At 35.4% G+C, this 20,702-nt stretch overlaps 3 protein-coding genes across 4 annotated transcripts; 2 read left to right on the top strand and 1 right to left on the bottom strand.

Moving 5' to 3' along the window:
* The first annotated feature begins 258 nt into the window (after positions 1 to 258).
* Positions 259 to 3,208, top strand: LOC129321865 (uncharacterized). Its single transcript, XM_054967797.1, has 2 exons — positions 259 to 741; positions 2,429 to 3,208. The coding sequence occupies exons 1-2, from the start codon at positions 511 to 513 to the stop codon at positions 2,660 to 2,662; spliced, it is 465 nt and encodes a 154-aa protein (XP_054823772.1). The 5' UTR covers positions 259 to 510; the 3' UTR covers positions 2,663 to 3,208.
* Positions 3,209 to 3,828: 620 nt separating this feature from the next.
* Positions 3,829 to 6,811, top strand: LOC129321863 (ferredoxin C 2, chloroplastic). Its single transcript, XM_054967794.1, has 6 exons — positions 3,829 to 4,219; positions 4,528 to 4,591; positions 5,020 to 5,108; positions 5,786 to 5,854; positions 6,382 to 6,426; positions 6,533 to 6,811. The coding sequence occupies exons 1-6, from the start codon at positions 3,980 to 3,982 to the stop codon at positions 6,575 to 6,577; spliced, it is 552 nt and encodes a 183-aa protein (XP_054823769.1). The 5' UTR covers positions 3,829 to 3,979; the 3' UTR covers positions 6,578 to 6,811.
* Positions 6,812 to 8,203: 1,392 nt separating this feature from the next.
* Positions 8,204 to 11,242, bottom strand: LOC129321864 (protein LOL1-like). Of its 2 annotated transcripts, XM_054967796.1 has the most exons (7): positions 10,446 to 11,242; positions 10,149 to 10,321; positions 9,885 to 10,029; positions 9,322 to 9,435; positions 9,088 to 9,201; positions 8,900 to 9,009; positions 8,204 to 8,441 (listed from the first exon to the last, which is right to left on the bottom strand). In XM_054967796.1, exons 3-7 carry the CDS (start codon positions 10,003 to 10,005, stop codon positions 8,403 to 8,405), a joined length of 498 nt encoding a protein of 165 aa, XP_054823771.1. In that variant the 5' UTR covers positions 10,006 to 10,029; positions 10,149 to 10,321; positions 10,446 to 11,242; the 3' UTR covers positions 8,204 to 8,402. The 2 variants fall into 2 exon arrangements, with proteins under 2 accessions (XP_054823771.1, XP_054823770.1); XM_054967795.1 differs by lacking the exon at positions 10,446 to 11,242 and having other exon boundaries at positions 10,149 to 10,422.
* Between the last annotated feature and the right edge of the window lie 9,460 nt (positions 11,243 to 20,702).

A 20,702-nucleotide genomic window follows, 5' to 3' on the forward strand; every position in this document is an offset into this window, starting at 1 on the left:
TACTTTATATTTTTAAAAAGAAGGAGTACTCTTATTTATTAAATATTAATAAATGTTATTAAAATATATTTAATAGAAATAAAGTAATAAACTTTAAAATTTATTAATTTTAAGTTTTTAAAATTTTTAATAAACCTGAGTATTAACTTATAAATCTTCGAAAAATGAAGTGTATGTCAGTATATGTATAAAAACCATCGTTATTTTGTGAAAACTCCGTTTTAACTTTTGCGATGAAAAGAAGCGTTTGGGTGAATTGGTGCGGATAGTTCGTAGTAATATACTTTGAGGATCCTTTCTCAGTTTCCGTGCAATTAAGAAAACCAGAGTTGCTCGTGAGAAAGACTGATCCTGCTCCACGATCCCTGCTACGACTTCACTCTATCGCCGAGGATCTTTCTTTAATTCCCCTCTTTCAACTCCCGCAAGCTTCTTTCTTGAAAAGTGGACCAAACGGCCTCGCCGTCCTGTTCTCTTTTCCTCTCACTCTAATTGACCCTTCCCTTGAGGATGGGCTTTTTCAGAAAGATAGCTGGATTATTAGGGTTTGTCAAGGACGACGTCCACGAATCCAAAGGTGAATCCGACGACGACAACGATGGCCAAGCTCCCCCACGCGTCCGTTTCAAAGAAACTGGGATTCCCCGCAAAGGGTTTGGCGTCAAAGTCGAGGTTCCCGTCGATCGCCCTCACCTTGGTCCTGTTATTATTCCTTCTTCGTCCGGCGACGGTGGAGTTCAGGTCTTTCATTCCTCAATTCGCGCTCTAATTATTTCATTTTTGTGCTTTCGGCTACTTGTAGTTCGTAGGGACGGTTGTATTTTTAACGCGGCCGTTGTAATTTCATAATAGTGGAGCCCATGTTTCTATGCAAGAACATATTTTGGATTTGACAGCTCTTGATATTATTGCTGTGAAACTGTTGAATCTTTATGTTTTGTTTCTTGGTCCAGACGCTTGAATTACTGAAATCTGCCCCCTCCTCTCAAATTTCCCGCTGCTTCAATTTTTGAAGTTCAATCCTGGTTATCTAATCTAAATATGTGAGAAGAAGGAATTTTTAATTCATAAGCCCTACATTTAATGCATCTTATAAAAGCATCCACTGTTTCGGAGAAAGGAATTTCTTTATAGTCGCTTGCTGTGAATGGCGATAATTGTATCTTTGGATCTTCTATGTTGTGCTTGAAGTCGTTTGTTGTTGGATACTTTATCAAGGTAAAAATGTTAAGGTGCAAAAATTATGAAGAAAAAGAAATCTCGCTTGCTTCCGTGCACTAGGGACAAACAGGTATTTTTGAAAGGTTAGCGAGCTGAGTCTGGTGCCTTTAATCGTGATTTCTACGATGGACGGCATGTGTTTTTAGAAATTTTTCTTGTGTTTCTTGCTAATTGGCATCCGGGTACTTGGGTCAGTGGTCCTTGCATAAGTCCTTGTAAGGTCTCTGTTGGGCGGATCAAAATTTGTTCCATTGTAATGGAGAACAAAGCAGGGAGAGTACCTGCACAAATACTGCCCAGAACAAGCTAATCTGACACAAATACAGCTCAACTTTCAAGAATACTAGAAACAGATTTAAATCTAACCGTGTAGTTCTCTATCGGTATTATTACATTTGAAACTAATAGAATATCATTGCACGTGTCTAACATTGCTACCAATCTGAAGCATAAGTTGTTCTCCACTCTGAGCGCAAACATCGCGCATGACATTGTCACAGTAGATCAAGACAAAGAGAGCAGGGTTTGGCTCGAAGCAGTTGAGTCCCTGAATGAGTGGCCGGTGTACCTCATGTTTACTGAGGCAACTTTCTTGAGAATGTAACATTTTTGTAAGCATTATAGCCATAGTGATGTAGGTAAGAACCCACTCCTAAAAGCCTTGCTGTGAAAATTTTGGTAGCCTTCATTGCATATCAGATTTTTATGTCTCTCACCTGGTATATATTGGACTCTCCTTCCTCTATCACAAAAGTCTCTCGATGAAGTTATAGTAATAAACAATTGATTGATTTTGAAATAGAAAAGTAGGTGATTTTGTGCATAGGGTTTCGTTATTTGTTCATTCCATGGAATTTATCAGGTTCATTTCTGCAACATTGTTTAAGTACATGCCTGTGTATGATACAATGAATAAAGCTGCCTTTGGGACCCAATATATTCTGCTGTAAAAGTTACATTGCTCTGGAGTAAAACTTACTGTTTTAGCTTGCTACTTTATCCCTTCTTGGTTATGCATCTATTCCCTGTTCTTATGTTTTGCAATCCTTGTTTTGTCTCTGGTACTTTTGTTGCATATAACTATTTGGTTATCTCAGCTATGAGGTTTAGAATTGAAGTAGGACAGGTTACATCATGTTTTGTTTTGTCATCTGCTTGCTGGTGGTTAATATATCTTTTTCCCCTCCTTAAATGGTTCTTCCATCAGGGTCTGAGGTGGTATGCTGACCGCCTTAAGATAGATGAAGATGGAGATGTAGCTGATGAGTTCCTTGATGAGGTTCCTCCAGATACGTCAGCACCTCAAGTAAATCATCATAAATTAGTGGCAACGTTTAAAGTTAAGAATGGTACCAGGCCGGCCAAAGTGAAGGGACAGACCTTATTAGATGGGAAACTTCGGCAGCATGTGGAACACCAGGGCAGATTGCAGTGGGTGTAAAGATCTTTCTAGTAATTGATATGGATTTGGATTCTTTGGGCTTTTAATGTTTAGTCTATACATACGGTGGGAATCTGCCATCAAAACTCTAGTCTTTTAATTTTAAATGAGCTTTCCATGACGGTTCCTTTTTGGTGTTTAGTTAACTTTGATCTTACATCAATAATTGGATATGTCTGGGAACTGCTGCATAAAGTCTCTGCAAGTTAAATGTGCACGGTAAGGAAGTCGAAGCACGTTACCCTAGAAATTTAATTGCCTGTCTGGCACAGCCTGCGTCAGTTGTTTCAGTCAGGCGATTGAAATGTTTTGGGTTCAGCGATCTCAAAATGCGGATAGGCGCCTGCGTGAGCAGTACTATTAAAACCTTAGTTGACAGCTGACTGAGTTTGGAGTTTAATATTCTTGGTGTAATGGTGTTTTCCATTAGATGCATTGAAATTAAAGTTTCCTGTGCCTCAGTGAGGCATGGTAGATTTGTATATTGAAATGAAACGCTGTCTATGTTTGTTACTATTATGTTTCTAGGACTGGCAGTTTGTTCTATGCTCCATGTAGTTAATAATGGTTTTGGGCTCCTAACGCTGACATTGGCAACACATTTGTAATGCTTCTCAAATACGGGTCACACGTGGCTCTTCTTTTATAATGGCCACGGCTTGAACCACAAGATCCACTGCTCAACTTGGTGCCCCAGCAGCCCAATGTAGCTAGCCCGACCCTTCTTTCAAAGTTAAAACTAAATTCTCTTGAAAAAATAGAGAAACGGTGACAAATAATTTAACCCAATAATATTACTAAAATAATTATGAACTGGTTTGATTTTGTTTTCGCTTTTTTATTTAAAAAATATGTTAGAAACCATTTTAAATAATATTTTTTAAAATAAAATAATAAATTTATTTATGTTAATTTAAAAATAATTTTAACGTAAAAAATTGGTCAATGGTGGTGATGCTAGCCTCTCATTCAGGGGCTCAGAGAGATATTTGGTTCTTTTAAATAATTTTTTTTAATTAATATTATTTTTCTCAAATCCTTCGTCTGTCCTTATAATTTTCCCTACATTTTTCTTTTTTTAGTGCAAATTCACAGTAGCTGGCTGTTGCAGTAACCATGGAATAAAGAAAATGCAGGACATAAAAGGAGAGACAGATGCGGCATACATGTGTCCAACAATCATTGGATGAGTGGAGATGCACAAATACGATCTAATCCTGCAGCGCAAGCGCGTGAATTGGTTGTCCATGGATAGTGTTACCTCTGGTGTCGTGAGTCGTGAGTCGTGACTCAACGGTGAGCTCAACTAGAGGCAAGATGTCACTTCGAATTCCCTGTAACTGCTGCTGCATTTCCGACCTAAAGTGGCGATCCTTTCCGTCAAAGACCAATTACTGTTTCAATTCTTCCAAATGCCGCCGCAAGATAACGTCGGAGCTCCAAACACAGCCCCCACTCACTGCTAGGGCCGATTACTCCTCTACATCTGTTCCCACCCATAAAGTTACTGTGCACGATAGACAACGGGGAGTCGTTCACGAGTTCCTCGTGCCGGAGGTATTGGTTTATTACCGATTGTTTCCCAAGAATATGCCGAAAAAAAGTTTATTTAAATCTTTCCGTGTTCCCCATCCTTTTGCAACGTGGCCATTCGTTGATTTTCTTGACTCCTTGTTTTAGTAGTAACGGCATTACTAAAACTCCTAAATTATTTATTTATGAATTTTTTTTATTCGTTCTTCTCCATGATACTGGTAGTGATTATATGGTGCTTTCCTTATTCTTTCCGCTTGTGGTTATGGAAAGGATCAAATTCCCCCCTTTGTTTTAAGTATTCCGTCATCTTGTGATTTATTTAAATGCAGGATCAGTATATATTACACACTGCTGAGTCCCAGAACATTACGCTTCCCTTCGCCTGCAGGCACGGTACTAAGTATTCTCCATTTTGTTAACTGTCTAATCTCTTTTCACTGTAATAAATAATAACGCATAACTCACAACCAAATTTTCGCTCTAATTTCTTGCCGGACCGGTTTCCATTGTGTAGCATTTAACTGTTTTAACAAATGCTTGTTTCATAATATTTATATATTGTCATGAGTTCCATTCCTATGCTTGGTTCCACGAGCGTTACCTCTGGCCTGCCAGGCATCCTCAACTTGTCCAATCGTAGTAACTCATTTGTTTCCTATATATATATATATATATAACTCTTGCTTTATTAGACTTTGGCTCCGTAAATCGTGTGATGCATCTTGACACTTACGTTGCATGATGCATGGTTTGCCATCCAGATTGAATATTTTTGAAGATTTTGATGCTGACTTCCTAATGCTGATTGCTTGTTCTGGCAGGTTGTTGTACAAGCTGTGCTGTACGCGTAAAAACTGGAAAAATTAGACAGCCAGAGGCGCTAGGGATATCTGCTGAATTGAAAGAAAAGGCATGTATAAAGTGTTTACATACTGTTAAGCTTGAATCTGTAGAGTTGGCTTACGTATCAATGCATAAACTCTTCATGCTCTATCTTGTTATCCTGAGGTATTTGATAACAGAATTTATGAGTACAATTCTAATTTGTTGCACGAATTATTTCGAAAGAAGAAAGTTAGAACTTCGGTTTTATTTTCATTATGGGGTGTAGGAGACTAAACTGGGAAGACTAACCAATTTAATCTGGGCATCCTGTAACAAAGTAGAGGATGGAAATGGTAGCAGCTGGTTCAGAAAAAGGACTGGTTGTGTTGGCAAGAATGATAATTTGGATAAATTTAATGTCCTAAAGAGGGGGGGGGGGGGCGGTAATGAAAACATTTTATTTGATTTAGAAGGATTTAAGTTTACTCTGCTTGACTCTCCATTCGAAGTATCTTACTTATATGTTACATTAAATATGTAAAAAAAAAAAAATTAATGCTATCCTGTACCTGAAAAAGAAATAATAATAACGATTGTCTAAAAAAATGGTTAGCTTGATGTCATTGACCGTCCTTTGTTCAGTATAGGCATTCCTCTGTCACTGATTTTATTTATTTATTTTTTGAAAAAAGAAGAAAATTCAGACTGCTGTAATGTATATTCTGAGCGAGACAGGTGTATGGAACTTATGTGTCTTTTCAGGGTTATGCGCTTCTTTGTGTGGGCTTCCCGACTTCTGATATTGAGGTAGAGACTCAAGATGAAGACGAGGTATGCGCTGTACTGCAATTATCTTTTGATATGAAATGTTTTCCCTCTTGAGTGATTGAATTTAAAAATTTAGTAATTGAATGAACTTATGAAATATTGTTGCTGTTCTTATTTCTTCCTGATTCCTGCTGTGGAACCTTGTTGTTGATGCAAGAAAATTGGTGTATCTTTATTAAACTGGAGGCCACAAGCTTCAGCGAGAGATTATCACCTGCAGATCTCCTTTGGAATAGATCTGTTTATTTTGCCTCTGGGTGGATGCTCAGTTTCTTTTTTTTTTTTTTAACTTTCCTTTCCTTTCCCCCTTTTCTTATATATAAAACAAGTTCAGTTTCTTTGGAATAGAGCCCTTTTGAGTTTGAAGTTTATCTCCCTTTTGCTTTGCCCTTAGTAGTGTTTTCCCCTATAAGACCAAAACCATTAGTTGAGGAGGATTCCCCCTCCTCCTGCTCCTTAGTCGGTGTTTGTGTGTATCCTGAATTCCTGATTATGAATTATGGGAGTAACAATGTTTTTGTCGCTTTCAGGTATACTGGTTTCAATTTGGACGATATTTTGCTCGAGGACCTGTGGTAGGCTCCATTTTCCTCGACAGTCGAGTACTTAAATTGCCAAAGGGTAAAAGTGGCTTATATTCCTCATTTTAATTGTGTTACTTTGACATCTTCTATGTTACAGGAGAGAGATGACTATGCGTTGGAGTTAGCCATGGGCGATGAATAATCAACTTAGAAAAATTCTATGGCGCAAAGGACGAGAATTTCATGTGTTTCTCCTTCTCAAGTTACTGCTCCCTGGATTGTAATTTTGACCTCACAATAATCTTCCAAGCATGCTTTACATGTACGATGTGTCCTATGTAGGATTTGGCATAGTGAACTGTAGATCACCCTTGCTTATTTAACGTTGTGCTTCCATGACTCAATTTATATTAGCTATCTGAACGTTGAAGCTTCATGCATGCTTTTACCATAATTTCCAGACCAAAAATTCATGCACCCGAAAGAAAAGGGACAAGAAAACTGAAGAAGCCTTGTAATATGAAGAACCTTGTCATCCTAACATTTTCTGCAACAACTATTACAAGAAGTCTTACCTTATTACGTAGATCGTGAATATAGATTGTATTATATCATTGTATGCCACCATTTCTGAAAAACAAAATGCTGAAGGTTGCAAAGCCTGGAAAATTAGGAGTGGGGAAAATGAACACAGGCCAGTTCAAACTTTCAAACACCAAATTATATGCACTTCAATCTTGAAGACGAAGGCCTTCATTGATTCAATTGAGGTCCATGATCCACCTAAGCTTGGAGAAAAAGAAGCAAATAGTTCACTTGGTTACATTGCGAACGAGACAATGTTACCACTAAGATTTCGGAGGCTATACCAAGGTGGTCCTGTATTCAATTAAAAACGAGAGCGACTTCAGACGAGTATGGTGGAAATTACAGCACCAAGCCACGCCTACCTCTCCTTCCTGCCGCCCAAAAAGGGTCCCTCAGGGCTTACAAACAAAGGGTCACTTCAACATTGAAAGCTACGCACTGATCAGTATATGGACCTGGAATCAGATAAGCATGCGGTTTTTTCCCCACTGAAGATTACTCTCTACTCGCTTCAGAACTAAGGTCTAGGGAACATAAAATTTACCCGCTCGTAGAGCCAATTAATATTGTGATATTACTTGCTTCAGGAGTAAAGAGACGAGGACGGCCAAGTAGTATCTTTGTAGAATAATGAACGCCTTATACTCCAAAAGGAGTAATTTTCGATTGAACTGGACGTAATGGACATGTTCGGATCATTCACTGTGACTGATTCTTGCTACCTCTTAAAAAGGACTGACAATTTGACAGGCTTCGATTGGAAGGCAGAACAAGTGCCAAGTAGAGTTTGAAAGCTGAAAGGGACGTGTGTTTCACACTCGGGTTAAGCTACCAGAAAGGTTGCTTCCGTTATGTTATTCTGGGAAAGATATGGCCCAATTTGCCGGTCTGCCTGAAATTAATTTACCCCACAACGCCAACCTTAAAATAAATAACCTGTACTGCAGAATCCTCACCTCAATTTCATTTCTGAAATATCTAAACGGACCCTGATGTTATCTTTTTCAATCATGAATCAACCCCATCTTGTGTTTTCCTTGACTGCTTTTTTTTTTTTGGTGGGGGGGGGGGGAGGCGTACTTGGACCTTATGCTCTGCTGATCCCTAAAGTAGCAAGTATCTGAAAGGTAAACGAATTAATGATGTGTTTGGTGCTCCTTCATAAATAACTTATCACTTCATCAGCAATCGCAAATACGGTGCACCTTATCTAGAAGAAGTGGATTTTCTTAAACACTCATTACCAGGAATCTTATATAAGATAATAATAATAATAATATCCTTACACTCAATCCACCGAAATCATTCATTAATTCACGCAAAGGAAAAACAACTCTATACATGTGACTTGGAGAACTGCTGCTCTCAGATACGCACTCTTTACTAGGAGAAACACGTAACACGCAAATGGAGGTTGTGGTAATGATTTGGTCACAAGTTTAGGTACTAAACTTCTGCTCAGCCGTGCTTGCTGAGACCTGCAACATTCAGCAGCACAATCGTTTAGCATATGACAACAATCCATATAAAAAAAAATTCACGTTACAGAGAAAATCATTCTCTTCTTCCATTTATGACATTATTAAACAAACTAAGGCAAGCTCTTTTTGCACACTAGGAAATTTCTACTCTTCCCTCTCATCAAAATTAAAACATCAGTCATGAATGTCAAAGAGGATAAAAATTTATTCGCGGGACCGTGTGACAAAGATATTAGCTGTTATTAACTGATTATAAATGGTTTGCCTTTCCTACTGGCTAAATAAGAAATGTCATTGTTAGAAATTGCGATACAGCAAAGGGTCTTCAATTGCTTAAAAAAGGCATCTTCTCTAGTAACTACCAGTCAAAACAGAATTATTCCCTCTATCAAGCATGGAACAAAAATATTACCAGAAACCTGCATAGTAAGGAAAAATAATTAGATTGTACTAACCCCAACTGATGTCACAAAATTGCAAACAGCGCATTTCACGGATCTTGCTCCATATTGGTACATCAATAGCATTCTGCAGTTTCCACAGTTGACATGCGCCACCTGATTTGCTGTCAAAATGTGAAGCAATCTAAGTTCCAAACATGTCTTGAAAACCGATGAAGGCGTGAATGAAAGCTGATCAGTACCTTCCAAAGCTAAATTGACGGTGTGACAGCAAGAGCATTGAACACTTGTGGCTCCACGGATGTACATGAGTAAAGTGTGGCAGCCTCCACAAACCAACTGGGCCATTTCAGTGCCTGTCCACACAACACACATGCTTCTCCTTTGACTGTCTAATTAACAGTCCCTTGACTGAAAAAAGCGATAGGGATAGGTAGCAAATTGAACTTGAGAAGTGAGAAGAAACTAGAGCTTACCAGGAGGAGGCACAGCTGTGACTGCATTGCAAACAGCACAACAAACAGAGGTGGCCCCAACGGGATACATTAGAAGGTTTCTACACCCAGAACACACAAGCTGACTCTGTGCCCCTGAATACCCACGCAGATTTTTACATGGTTCATAAGTGTTCAATAAATGACCAAAATACGTAAGTACTACGGTCTCTTTTTCTTCTACCATTCCCCACTTTCTTCAAGGGAATAGAGTGTTCCACATACTACTGCATACAAATTACAGCCATGCATCTTAGCAAACTCGTTTACATACCCATTATCCCATTTTTTCTGTGAGTTTAATAGTAGAATTTGGCATGTTTCAAGTTTATATTCATCTGTTCATCTTAGATTCTAATGACTCGTTCCTTCAGGTAATCCTTATTTTATTCTTCGACGTTTGCTCTCTAGTCTCTACACAAACTTTTGGGAGTAAAATTGGATTATTTATGACACAATGGAAGAAGATGAAAAGCAAAAATCTCCAACCGAGACATCGCCAACATTAATGAGAAAACCATCCACGGAAAAAGCAATATATATACCATTTGCCGGAGGAGTATATGGAGCTGGGGGCGTCGGATTGGGGGCAAGTGGAACTGGCATTGTATAAAGCCTAAAAACTGTTGTCTTTCTCTTCCAAACTCTACACCCAGAAATATACATCCCTTCTTCCCATTTTCACAATTCCTGGAAAAAAAAAAAAAGAGGAAAGAATGAAATGCTTCGAAAATATATAAGAGGCAATCGGGATGCATCCACAGGGTGACCATGGAATAAGAAGAAAAGCTGTGACGCAAAGGGTGTACCAGAACCATATAGCGTAACATTCAAGGAAGACTTCCCCCTCAGAAATGCATTCATAAAGCTAGAGGTTGAGGAAGGAGAGGCAGAAGCAGAGAAGCCTAAGTCCCTTGAAGAGAAACGAAATTTAGTTGAATAATAACGTGAAAGTGGGGTGAACACCTGCCCTTGGGAAATTCTACAGATGAAGAGGAAAGAGAAGAGACACAGAGCAAGGAAGATAAGCAGGCATTGGAAAGAAATAAGAGTCAGAAAAAGGCTGAAAAGGTATTTGCAAAATTAGGTTAATTAGTTTTTTTAACCTCGTTTTCTAAAGTGTTATCCTTTGGGAGTTGAGAAACTATCACTGTCTGCTTTCTCCTTTTATATCTGACTGATTCACTGCCATTTCTGTTGGTGGCATATCAAGATCAACTCTGTCAAAGGAATCCCGGGTCCTACTTCTCTCCCTATCTCTCTTTTAAGCTTCGCCATTGGTGTAATTGCAAAGCATGCACGTGATCAGTGATGCTTACTACAGCCACACTCTTTTATTTCTCTCACGGGAGTTGGATGGCTCTTGACGAACCACGTTGCCTGAACCTGGACAGGGCAATCAGGGCCATCCGTAGCTAAAACGCGACTCGATGATGCAGAAATAGAGCCAAAGCGCAAGCAGGGTGAGGCTTTCACTTTTCAACAAGTGGTCCTGCATCAGCATGAACTTCGATTTGCAGTGAGCTATGAACACTCACATTGCCCTCAACTAACAAGCTTTAAAGGTAGAAACACCAAGACATAGTGAGTGCCAAATGACATTACTGGTGCGATTGGCCAGTAGCGATGTCAAGCTTCTTCATACACACGAGTGGCCCCTGTAATTGTTGTTTTTCTTCGTTTCTGGGTATCACTATGGCAACATGGTATTGTTAACAAGACAAAGATGATGACTTGCACAAGAAGATCGCAGCATGACTTCGGCTGGGGCTTTGCATTATTTTACCGAAAGAAAAGAAAATAATAGAGACGACGAGACGGGAAAAGAAAAATAGAGATACAAGTGGCGATATGGGTAAGTAACTAAAACCTTCTCGTAAGTCTGAAACGTTACAACAAGGCCGTAGATAAGCAGGGGGACCACGAACATGTACTTTTATTGGATTTTCTTCGATCCTACTGGATATTCCTCTCAATATTGTTCTGCAGATGCCCCCCTCAATCATTCTTCTAGAATAGATTATTTATTTATTCTTTTCTTTTTTCCTCGAAGTCTTGGTCAAGTAACTAATTTCTTTCATACGCCCATTTGACCTATTGCTAGAACCACATCCTTTCCTGGTGTGAATGATAGGATGCTCAAATTAGTCCAATGATATCTGGGGATATTGGAAAAAATTTGGGAAAAGTTTAGATGAGTTGGATTCTGTTTTCAAGAATTCAGAGAGATTCACGAATTGAAAAAACACTTACAAAAGGCACCCAGCTTACATCAACAAAAAAGAATTGTAATATAAAGCTAATTAAATCCTGGACATCTTTGGGTCATTCGTGTTCGTTTATATATCCATTAGTGATGATAAAACATAGCGGGAAAATTTGGAGAAAGGGTCAAACTCGGATTGAAGCCAAACAAACGGGTGTCTTCTAATATGGCAACATTAAAAGCGTGCTTTATGGTCTAAGTTCCAATCAATAAAATACAAAAAGTGAAGAAATGGTTTGCATGGAGAAAAGGTTATATAGGCCGGCACGAGTCCCAATCTGCTATCTGATCCATGTCCTAATCCAATAATCTTATCCTCAATCGATCTAATCAAAGTAATATAAATGGATGAAACTGATTAACTGAGATTAGTGAGGGGGACATGCGAGATATGTTAATCAACTCAATCTTCAATGAATTGTCTAAGTTTAAGATGATATTTTTGGGTCCATCAGTAAACGGAGATTTCTGAAAAGGACTGTGGAAAATCACAACAGGGATATTTATCTTCGAGTCTTTTGTTTTCGGCCACACCATTTCAGGTTTATGTCTATGGGCAGCGTCATTGAAGACTTCAAATTCAGGCCTCACCTTACGCCAAAAGAAAGCCAAGAAAGAAAAAGTCTTCCTAGCTCTCTGCCTCAGGTCCTGCCTCCCGGAAATGCGGTGGCCCAACCAGTATTCTACGTTTTTTTTTTTTGGGGGGGAAAAAATGCACTTTCTTGGATTAGTTACGTGTTTTTTAAACAATTATTCTGCTAAAAACATATTAGAAAGTATTGACCTCGAAACCCCCCGCTGGACATAACCCATTTTCTTTTGTTCTTCACCGTTAATCGCGGTTCCCAAGCTTTGCATTAGAGAGAGTTCACTTGAATATCGTGCTATTGTTGGACTCTGCAACTTCACAGCATGTTGGTCACCGGGTGTAACATCTCAAAATTAAATTAAAGAATAAATTAACTAATTAGGCATTGTAATTAATTAATTATGATGATTAGGAGTTGACTTTTTAAGGCCAGATGGCTATTGGGCCTATAGAACCCTTGAGGGAAGTCAAAATAGGGTTAAAAGGAGTTTTGAGCCATTCAAGGAGTAATATCTCCAATATTTAAACACAAAATTAACACATACTTAAGTTTAAAGTAGAGTTATCATGATAATTCTAACTAATGTAATCAATAATAACAGATATTATAGAGAAAAAAAAAGATTAACCTTAGCTATATAAAAATGCAAAAAGCTAAGTAAGAAAACTTTGTAGAAATGAGATTTCATAAATCATTTAATCTCAAAATTGAGTTTAAAAAGTCCTTTAACTATTATAAATCAAAGTAAAAAGTATTTGTGAGGCATGGAAGATAATTAGAGTTGAAAAAAGTCAAAATAAGGTAAAATGAGTCATTTTTTCTTAACAAGAGTACTTGGCTATTACTAGAGCATATTAAGCTGCGGTCAACACTTCCTGTGATGGTTGCAACCAATTCTCTTTTGATTGCAGCCTAATGGTCTTGAGAACTCCTTTGACTGTAGCCAACAATCTATAAGCTATAGCTAAAACTCTTATGATGGCACTCCCAACCATAAACTTTCGACGCGTATAACTTTTAACTTAAACTTCCAATTAAGGTGATTTAAGTGCTCACACATTAACAATTTTATATTCTAGCTAATGGTTTTGGTTTTCATGTCAATCTTGTAACATCCCAATTTAAATTTTAATAGTTAATTTGAGTTAATAGAAATTTTAAAAAATATTTAGAGGTAAGCAAATTAGTAGAAAATGATTATTAAATCTAATTTAGGATATAATTCTAAAAAAATTAAAAAAATTATTAATTAATTAAAAAATAAATAAATAAATATTATTAAATTATTATTATTATTATTATAAAAAGAAAGAAAGAGAAAAGGTAAAAAAAAAAGGAAGAAAAAGAAGAACAAAATTGCTTTCAGTGCGTAATGATCACATTTAATAAAAAAAAAAGAAAGAATGAAGAGAGAGGAAAGAAAAAATAATAAAAAAAATGTGAGACCCACTGAATTTTTTATAAAAACTCACCTGTTTTCTTCATTTCTTCATTCTTTCCTTCGTGTGTGAGCTGAGGCAGAGAGAGCGTCTGTGAGCCAAGTTCTCCGGTACTGGGTTTTAAGGTAAGATTTTTAATAGAATATTTAGGGTGTGATTTTAAGCTTTTCAAGACTAAGTAAGTGTTCTAAAAAATTTTCTTAGTCATCCTTTCTCTTTAGTTTCTGATTTTGTGGTGGTAGAAAATTTAAGATCTGAAAGAAAGATGAATTTATGTTGAATAAATATAGTTTTTGAGGTTATTAGTAATATAATAAATGTTCTAGAATATAAATTTATTGATGATCTTTGAATTTGTGGCTTATGGGTCAAATTTTAGACTAGATTTTTATTAAATCTGAAAATATATATTGATTTATTGAGGTTTAGATGATTATTTGGGATGAGAAATGAATTTTTATGGCTATAGGATTATGATTCTAAGCTAGAGACTCAATTTTTAATTTTTAGGTATTTCAGGTACGAATTTATGAAATAAAAAAATTTTGATAATAGAAATTAGTTTAGAAGTTAATTTTTAGATTATTAATGTTTATTGATGACTAAAAGAGGAGTTAAAAATTTTACTTAATAGTATTAACTCTAGATTTATATTAAGATTGAGATTAGGAATTATGTTACATTTTTAATTCTATTATTAGAATTATTTTATTAGTTTTAAAAATTAAAACTAATATTTATAAATAATATGTTATTTATAGATTGTATTATTGGTGAAAATTGTGGTGGGAGAGAAATTGTAAGGAATAATTTATCGAAAAAGCTACAAGGTAACCATGCTTTTAATTTGTGATTAGTGTTACTTCATGTTAATTGGGTGATTATTGAGAAAATTATGAATTTTGTAATATTGTATAATTGTGCAATATTATTATGAATTTGTTTCATTATTATGGGAGGTATTGAGAGACTTGCTATTGTTGTTGTATTTATGTGCCACGTGGTACGCCTCTATTGGAGCTCAATAGGTGGCTTGTAAGGGCTCGGGCTAATCTACCTTTGGCCGGGTAATTTACCATTGAGTGAGGGCTACGGCTCGAGGATAATGGAGGGATATAAGAATGGTTATTTGTGTGTATTGTAATATTTTTTATATTTGTTAGAATTATATTATTTTTAATTCTCACTTAGTAAGCACACACTTAACTGTTTGTACACACTACTATAAATTGGTATTGGTTACTGGGACTTTTGAGTCTCATTATGTGGTTAACAATTTTCAGGAGAAGAGCCACGAGTGACACGTGGAAGAGTCCCAGAGGCTTAGTGGCTTAGATCCACTGTCTCTTTTGGGTATTTGATTTATGATTTATAATGTGTTATATTGCCAATATTAGGGCTTTTTGTTTATTGACAATTATATGAATATATAAGTGTAATCATGTCTTTCAAACTATTTCTATTTTTGGTATACTTTGGATGACTGTAATTTTAATATTTGGTTTATTTTGGATTGGTTAAAATGGAAAGATTATGAGGCCAAATAACTGGTTTGTTTTGAAAATTAAATAAATTATTTATTTTACTTGTTGGGAGTATAAGGATAGACAAATGTGATTTAGTTTACTTGTTGGGAGTATAAGGATGGACAAATGTGATTTAGCCTAATGGCATGTGGGAGGTAAAAATTTATCTGAAATGTTATATTGTGCGAGTTGAAGTCAATTATAAAATATTTTTATATTGAATTTATTGATATAAAATGTGTTGGGTGGCTGTACCCTAACTATGATTGAGTTAAATTATTGTAAAAAAAAATTTGGTGTGTTACAAATCTGACATTATACAAAGAATTTGGACACCCGAGACTGTAATTTCATATTTTTGCCTCTAAAACCATCCACATGTCTAAATCTCACCATAAGCCATTAGCCCACACAAGGGCTTGAATTACACTTAATGAGTCCTAATACACTTTTTCAAATAGTCACAAGTATCAAACAATTTTTAATACAAGAATTAACTGCGTCACCACCATAAGGGCATATAATAAGGGGTGAAAATATAATTTTTTGCATTCAAGCTAAATAATCACCCAAAACATGTAAAACTCATTTAACTTGCTAAAATATACTTGTTCAAACTATTTTGGCACACTTTCATAATCAGATTAAGTGTTAGGATCCTCAAAACAATTCAAAAATGCCTAAAATCAAAGTTCAAGGTTACAATTGTAAGTAAACTTCAAATAAATATAAGTCAATATAAAAGATCCTTAATATTGACAAACTAATGTCAATTATACATAAGTTAACTAGAGACTTTACAAGATAAGCTGTAATGCTTTAGCATCGATGCCTCCCCCTTTCCCTTAGCTTTATTATCTCCTATAACGATACTAATAAACGAGAGTAAAATTAAACAATCCCAGTAACCAAGAAACTTAATTAAAGAATATTAAAGTGTAGCACGTATAAATGACTAGATAGTTTATATCACGTAGATCAATCACACATTAATCACATTATAACATAAGATAGTATGCCTCATGATCAATGCAATTATCTTACATCATCTAACTGAACCCATAGGCTAACAACTTGTATAGGTTTAGTCCGTATAATTAGATTAGCCATGCTTTCTAATTATAAGGGATCACCCGACCAAAGGCTATCGTACTCACTCTTGAATCATTGGTTTCCCTTACTCAAATTTCAAGGTGTCATAAGCGTCTGACCCACACTGTCTAGTCTAGGATTAATGATATTGAGCATGCTGCTTGACGTATGCCATACCCATATGTTGACAATTCTAAGCACATATAGTAATAAATTATGCCAACCACTGTGTGCAAAATTATTGAAGGTCACATCACGTGAATTTACCATTCTAATCTTTTACTATTTTAGGGTGAACCCCCACCTATCATGATGATGCAAATTCAATCAACATATGTAAATATATACTCATGCATATCTCAATAATTGAACACGATCATAAGCAAAACTTACATGTTATCATATAGCCATAAAACATCTTTATCACTATTAGATATGTTTATGATATAACATTAACTCAAAGTCAACATATTAACCAACATGTTCATATTATCCATCTCAAGCTAATGATAACTTAGCATAACTTACAATTGCAGACACTATGATATATAACAATTAAAATTCTTGATTACCTCAACTCTTAGTTTACCAACCAAGAGTACTCATAAATATCAAATGGAGCCTTCAATAAGTTCAATAACACCAATAATAGTTAATATACAATCAAATACATTAATAGTCATTAATGACTAATTATTCTTAATTAACTCTAATCAAGGCCTAAACTCAAAAATTCTATTGTGGTCATCTACCTACAACCAAGATTTTTAGGTTCCATTAGTTCACTTAGACTTTTATTAGTCTAATCAATATCACTAATAACTCATAACCTCCTTGGCTCAACTAATTAAATTTAAGGTTTACTTCAAACCCCACTTTAAAATTCTAAAATATCAGTAGCATCATAACTCAAAAGTTAGACACTTAAATAAATGCCCATTAATCTCATTAAAGTTAGAATTATAGGCAAAGCTAGAACTCATTTTCGAATTCCCAAAGAACTACTCAAAAATAGTGATGAAAATGCACAAGAGAGGAAGAGAAGAGGTTATAAGTACTTATCTAAGTGATTAAAAGCTCTAAATAGACTCAATTGAATGCCACAACAAACCCCAGTAGAGCTCTCATTTTATACTCCCCCTCAACTATCTAATTTTTTGAGTTGATATGCGAATTTGAAAGCTTAAGAATTAATTATTAGTTGCAGCTAGAGGCTAAAAATTCAAATTCTGAACATGGTATATCTAATTAGACTCAAATATGACCCGATGCCACTTAAGATTCAATTCTAAGTTCTAATTAGGGTCTGATAGACTTATTAGCTATATTTGTACCTTACTTTTAAATCTAAGTTAACTTTTAATTGTTGAATTTGTCATTAATTACCCAATTAACCTCAAGTTAAATTTTTTGAGATGTTACATGTAATCACTTGCCTTACTAAACACAATTACTCCAAACTAAGGTAATCAAGGGTTTAAACCCAATGAGGATTATCAAGTTTTCACAATTTTACAAATAAGATCCTAAGTTTTCAATATTAAAAACATACCCAAAGATCTTTGCAAACAATATCAAATCTCATTTTATATGTAGAAGCATGAGATCATTAACAAAGTCAGTGCATTTGCCTAAAACTTAAAACTAATGAATCAATGCAAAAAATAGCTTATGCACCGCAACTCAACGCTCTTGTGCTACAGCATGCATGTCTCTATGACATGTGCCTCAGCGCATTGCACAAGTTTGACAACATTTTGCTATTAAATTGACAGCACAAGGGACAAACTTTTGACACATCATTTCCATCCGACATCCGAGTAAGGTGATTTTGGTGTCTATAGAAAGTTTTCTCCTAACTCTAACTAATGGCACAAGTTTTACAACCAAATTCATTTTCTATCAAAAGTTGGACGCCTACACTTAAAACCAATTTCACTTCTTTTTCATAAATATACACAACTAGGGTGTCCAAACTCACACACACGTGCTAAATGCCTATACCACCCTTTAGACCACACTCAATAAACTATTTTGAACTCGTGCAACACATCACAACAAATCAAATTTACATATAACATAGTTTCAACCCCCAACCCCTAAATTCACAAAACATAATAGGGAGGAAATCTTTGCACAAAATCATCAATATGCATTCATAACATCCCAAAATACACTTTACTTTACTTGCATAAGTATTTTGAACTTATATAAGTTTTACAACCACATTACCACTAGCTCGAGGCACAAAATATATAAGATTTTCACATTGATAATGTAAATAGATCAAATAATGATATAAGTCCTAGTTAACAAGTTAACAACTTAAATACACATAAAAACAAACAAATTTAAGAAGCCTATTAGTAGAATTTGCTTAAAATTCTAAGCCTCAGAACATTTTTCTTAATCTAAATCCAATGAGTCAGGCCCTGAAAATATTTAAGAATGAGAGGTGAGTATAATCACTTAGTAACCAAGGTCCACCTAGTCTATATGATTGCATGTCAATTAGAAAACAGATGTAAATAGAAATAAATCCACATATAAAGCACATACGATAAATATAGCCTTGGTTATAATAATAACAATACCGGGCATAAAACACATATCATCATGTATATAAATTATGCACAACCTAGGGTTGTAAAACTAACAACCATGTACCCCTACAATACACCGAATCATAATAATAAATAATAATAATAATAACAACTATGTGATCGGGACTAAATGCATGATCAAGGCCAACCTTATACCCTTTTGTTACCTCCGATATAAAACTAGTGGCTATTAAGTAGCTACATCCATCGGACTAACCTAGCCTTTCATTTGTGAGAAGCTATCGAGTCAGAGTTAGCTCACTCACTTATGTATCGTGATTTCTCCCAATACTAACAATCATGGGGTGTCGTAGCCCTAATTTAGCCTCCTTATAAATTGATAGAGATTAGTTAGATTCAAGTCCCTTAAAGAATAAGTGAGACAGTCCCAAATTAACCATAGGACAATGGCTATCTCTCAATTTCAATAGTTGGTGCTACGGCAAGTTTTTAATTCCAACGATAAGCTGCAAGTACCACATAGATTTACCAATCTACTCCCCTCCCTAATACTCCTCTCACTTATGTATCTTAATTTTTTCCAATACTAACAACCATGGGGTGTCGTACCCCTAATTTAACCTCCTTATGAACCAGTGAAAATTAGTTAGGTTCAAGTCCTTCAAAGAACAAGTGAGAAAATCCTGAATTAACCATAAAATAATGGTTACCACTTGATTCCAATAGTTGGTACTAGGGTAAGCTTTCAATTCTAATGGTAAGCTGCCAGTACCATATGAATTTACCAATCTACTCCTCTCCCTAAGCAAACTTTCATTAATGATTATACTATATACATATTACGTATATTTATACAATTCAACTATCATATATCTCACACCATTTTCTTACTCTATCATACTCTACATACTAAATATCATATATAGCACATTTTCACAATATCATATTTTCTATTCAACATCACAAGTCACATATGTAAATGACAAATATATATTTCTCCATAATACCAAACAATTTCACATATATAAATAACCACATTGTTGAAATTGCATTAATAGTTTTCTGACACCAATCAAGTTCCAACACATTTATTTTAATAAATATCTAATTAATAAACAACTATACATGTTAGATTTTCCTCAAATTACTTCAAATCTTTGAGAGGTCAAAAGTTTACCCCTCAAAACACAAGCTTCCAAATTAATTTGAATGATGCCAGAATTAAATAATCTATAACCAATCATAAAGATATCATTAATATCTCTCTTTGAGTAAATTTTTTAATATTTAACTCTACATTCTCATTCCATCAACATCATAAATTTAATACCCACATATCCAATAGGTTTACAAGATTTCAATGACTAATATTGACATAAATGAGTCATTAAACTACCATTAACGATCATCAACACTCCCAACAACCTCATTTATTGCTAATTTTAGATATTAATGGTCTTAACCCTTCACAACTCACAAAACCATAAATGTAGAATTTTAAAATTCTAAATAACTCTCATTATATCTATTTTAGTTAATGGCTTCGGATATCAGACCCATAGCTCATATGGACCAAAAGTCACTCTCCTAACTCAAATCCTAACTTAACTCCTCATAAAAATGAAAGAAAAGGGATGAGAGAAGCACAATGTCCTTACCTTGGTGGTTAGGATGCTCTAAAAATGTCCCCAATAGTCCCCAAGTACATGCCCTGAAAGAGCAATCTCATACTTATCATTTTTTTCTTTTTCTCTCCTTTAGTTTTTCATCTATTTTGTGACTAGTATATCAGAAAATCTAGCCATGTGCTATGACACACACAACACATGCTACAGCATATAGCACAAAGAGGTCATTCCTTTATTGTATGCCTATATATGTCATGG

The sequence above is a fragment of the Prosopis cineraria genome, unplaced genomic scaffold (genome assembly GCF_029017545.1).
Source record: "Prosopis cineraria cultivar Desert tree isolate PC_DT_omini unplaced genomic scaffold, ASM2901754v1 PC10, whole genome shotgun sequence".
Taxonomy (NCBI): Eukaryota; Viridiplantae; Streptophyta; class Magnoliopsida; order Fabales; family Fabaceae; genus Prosopis; species Prosopis cineraria.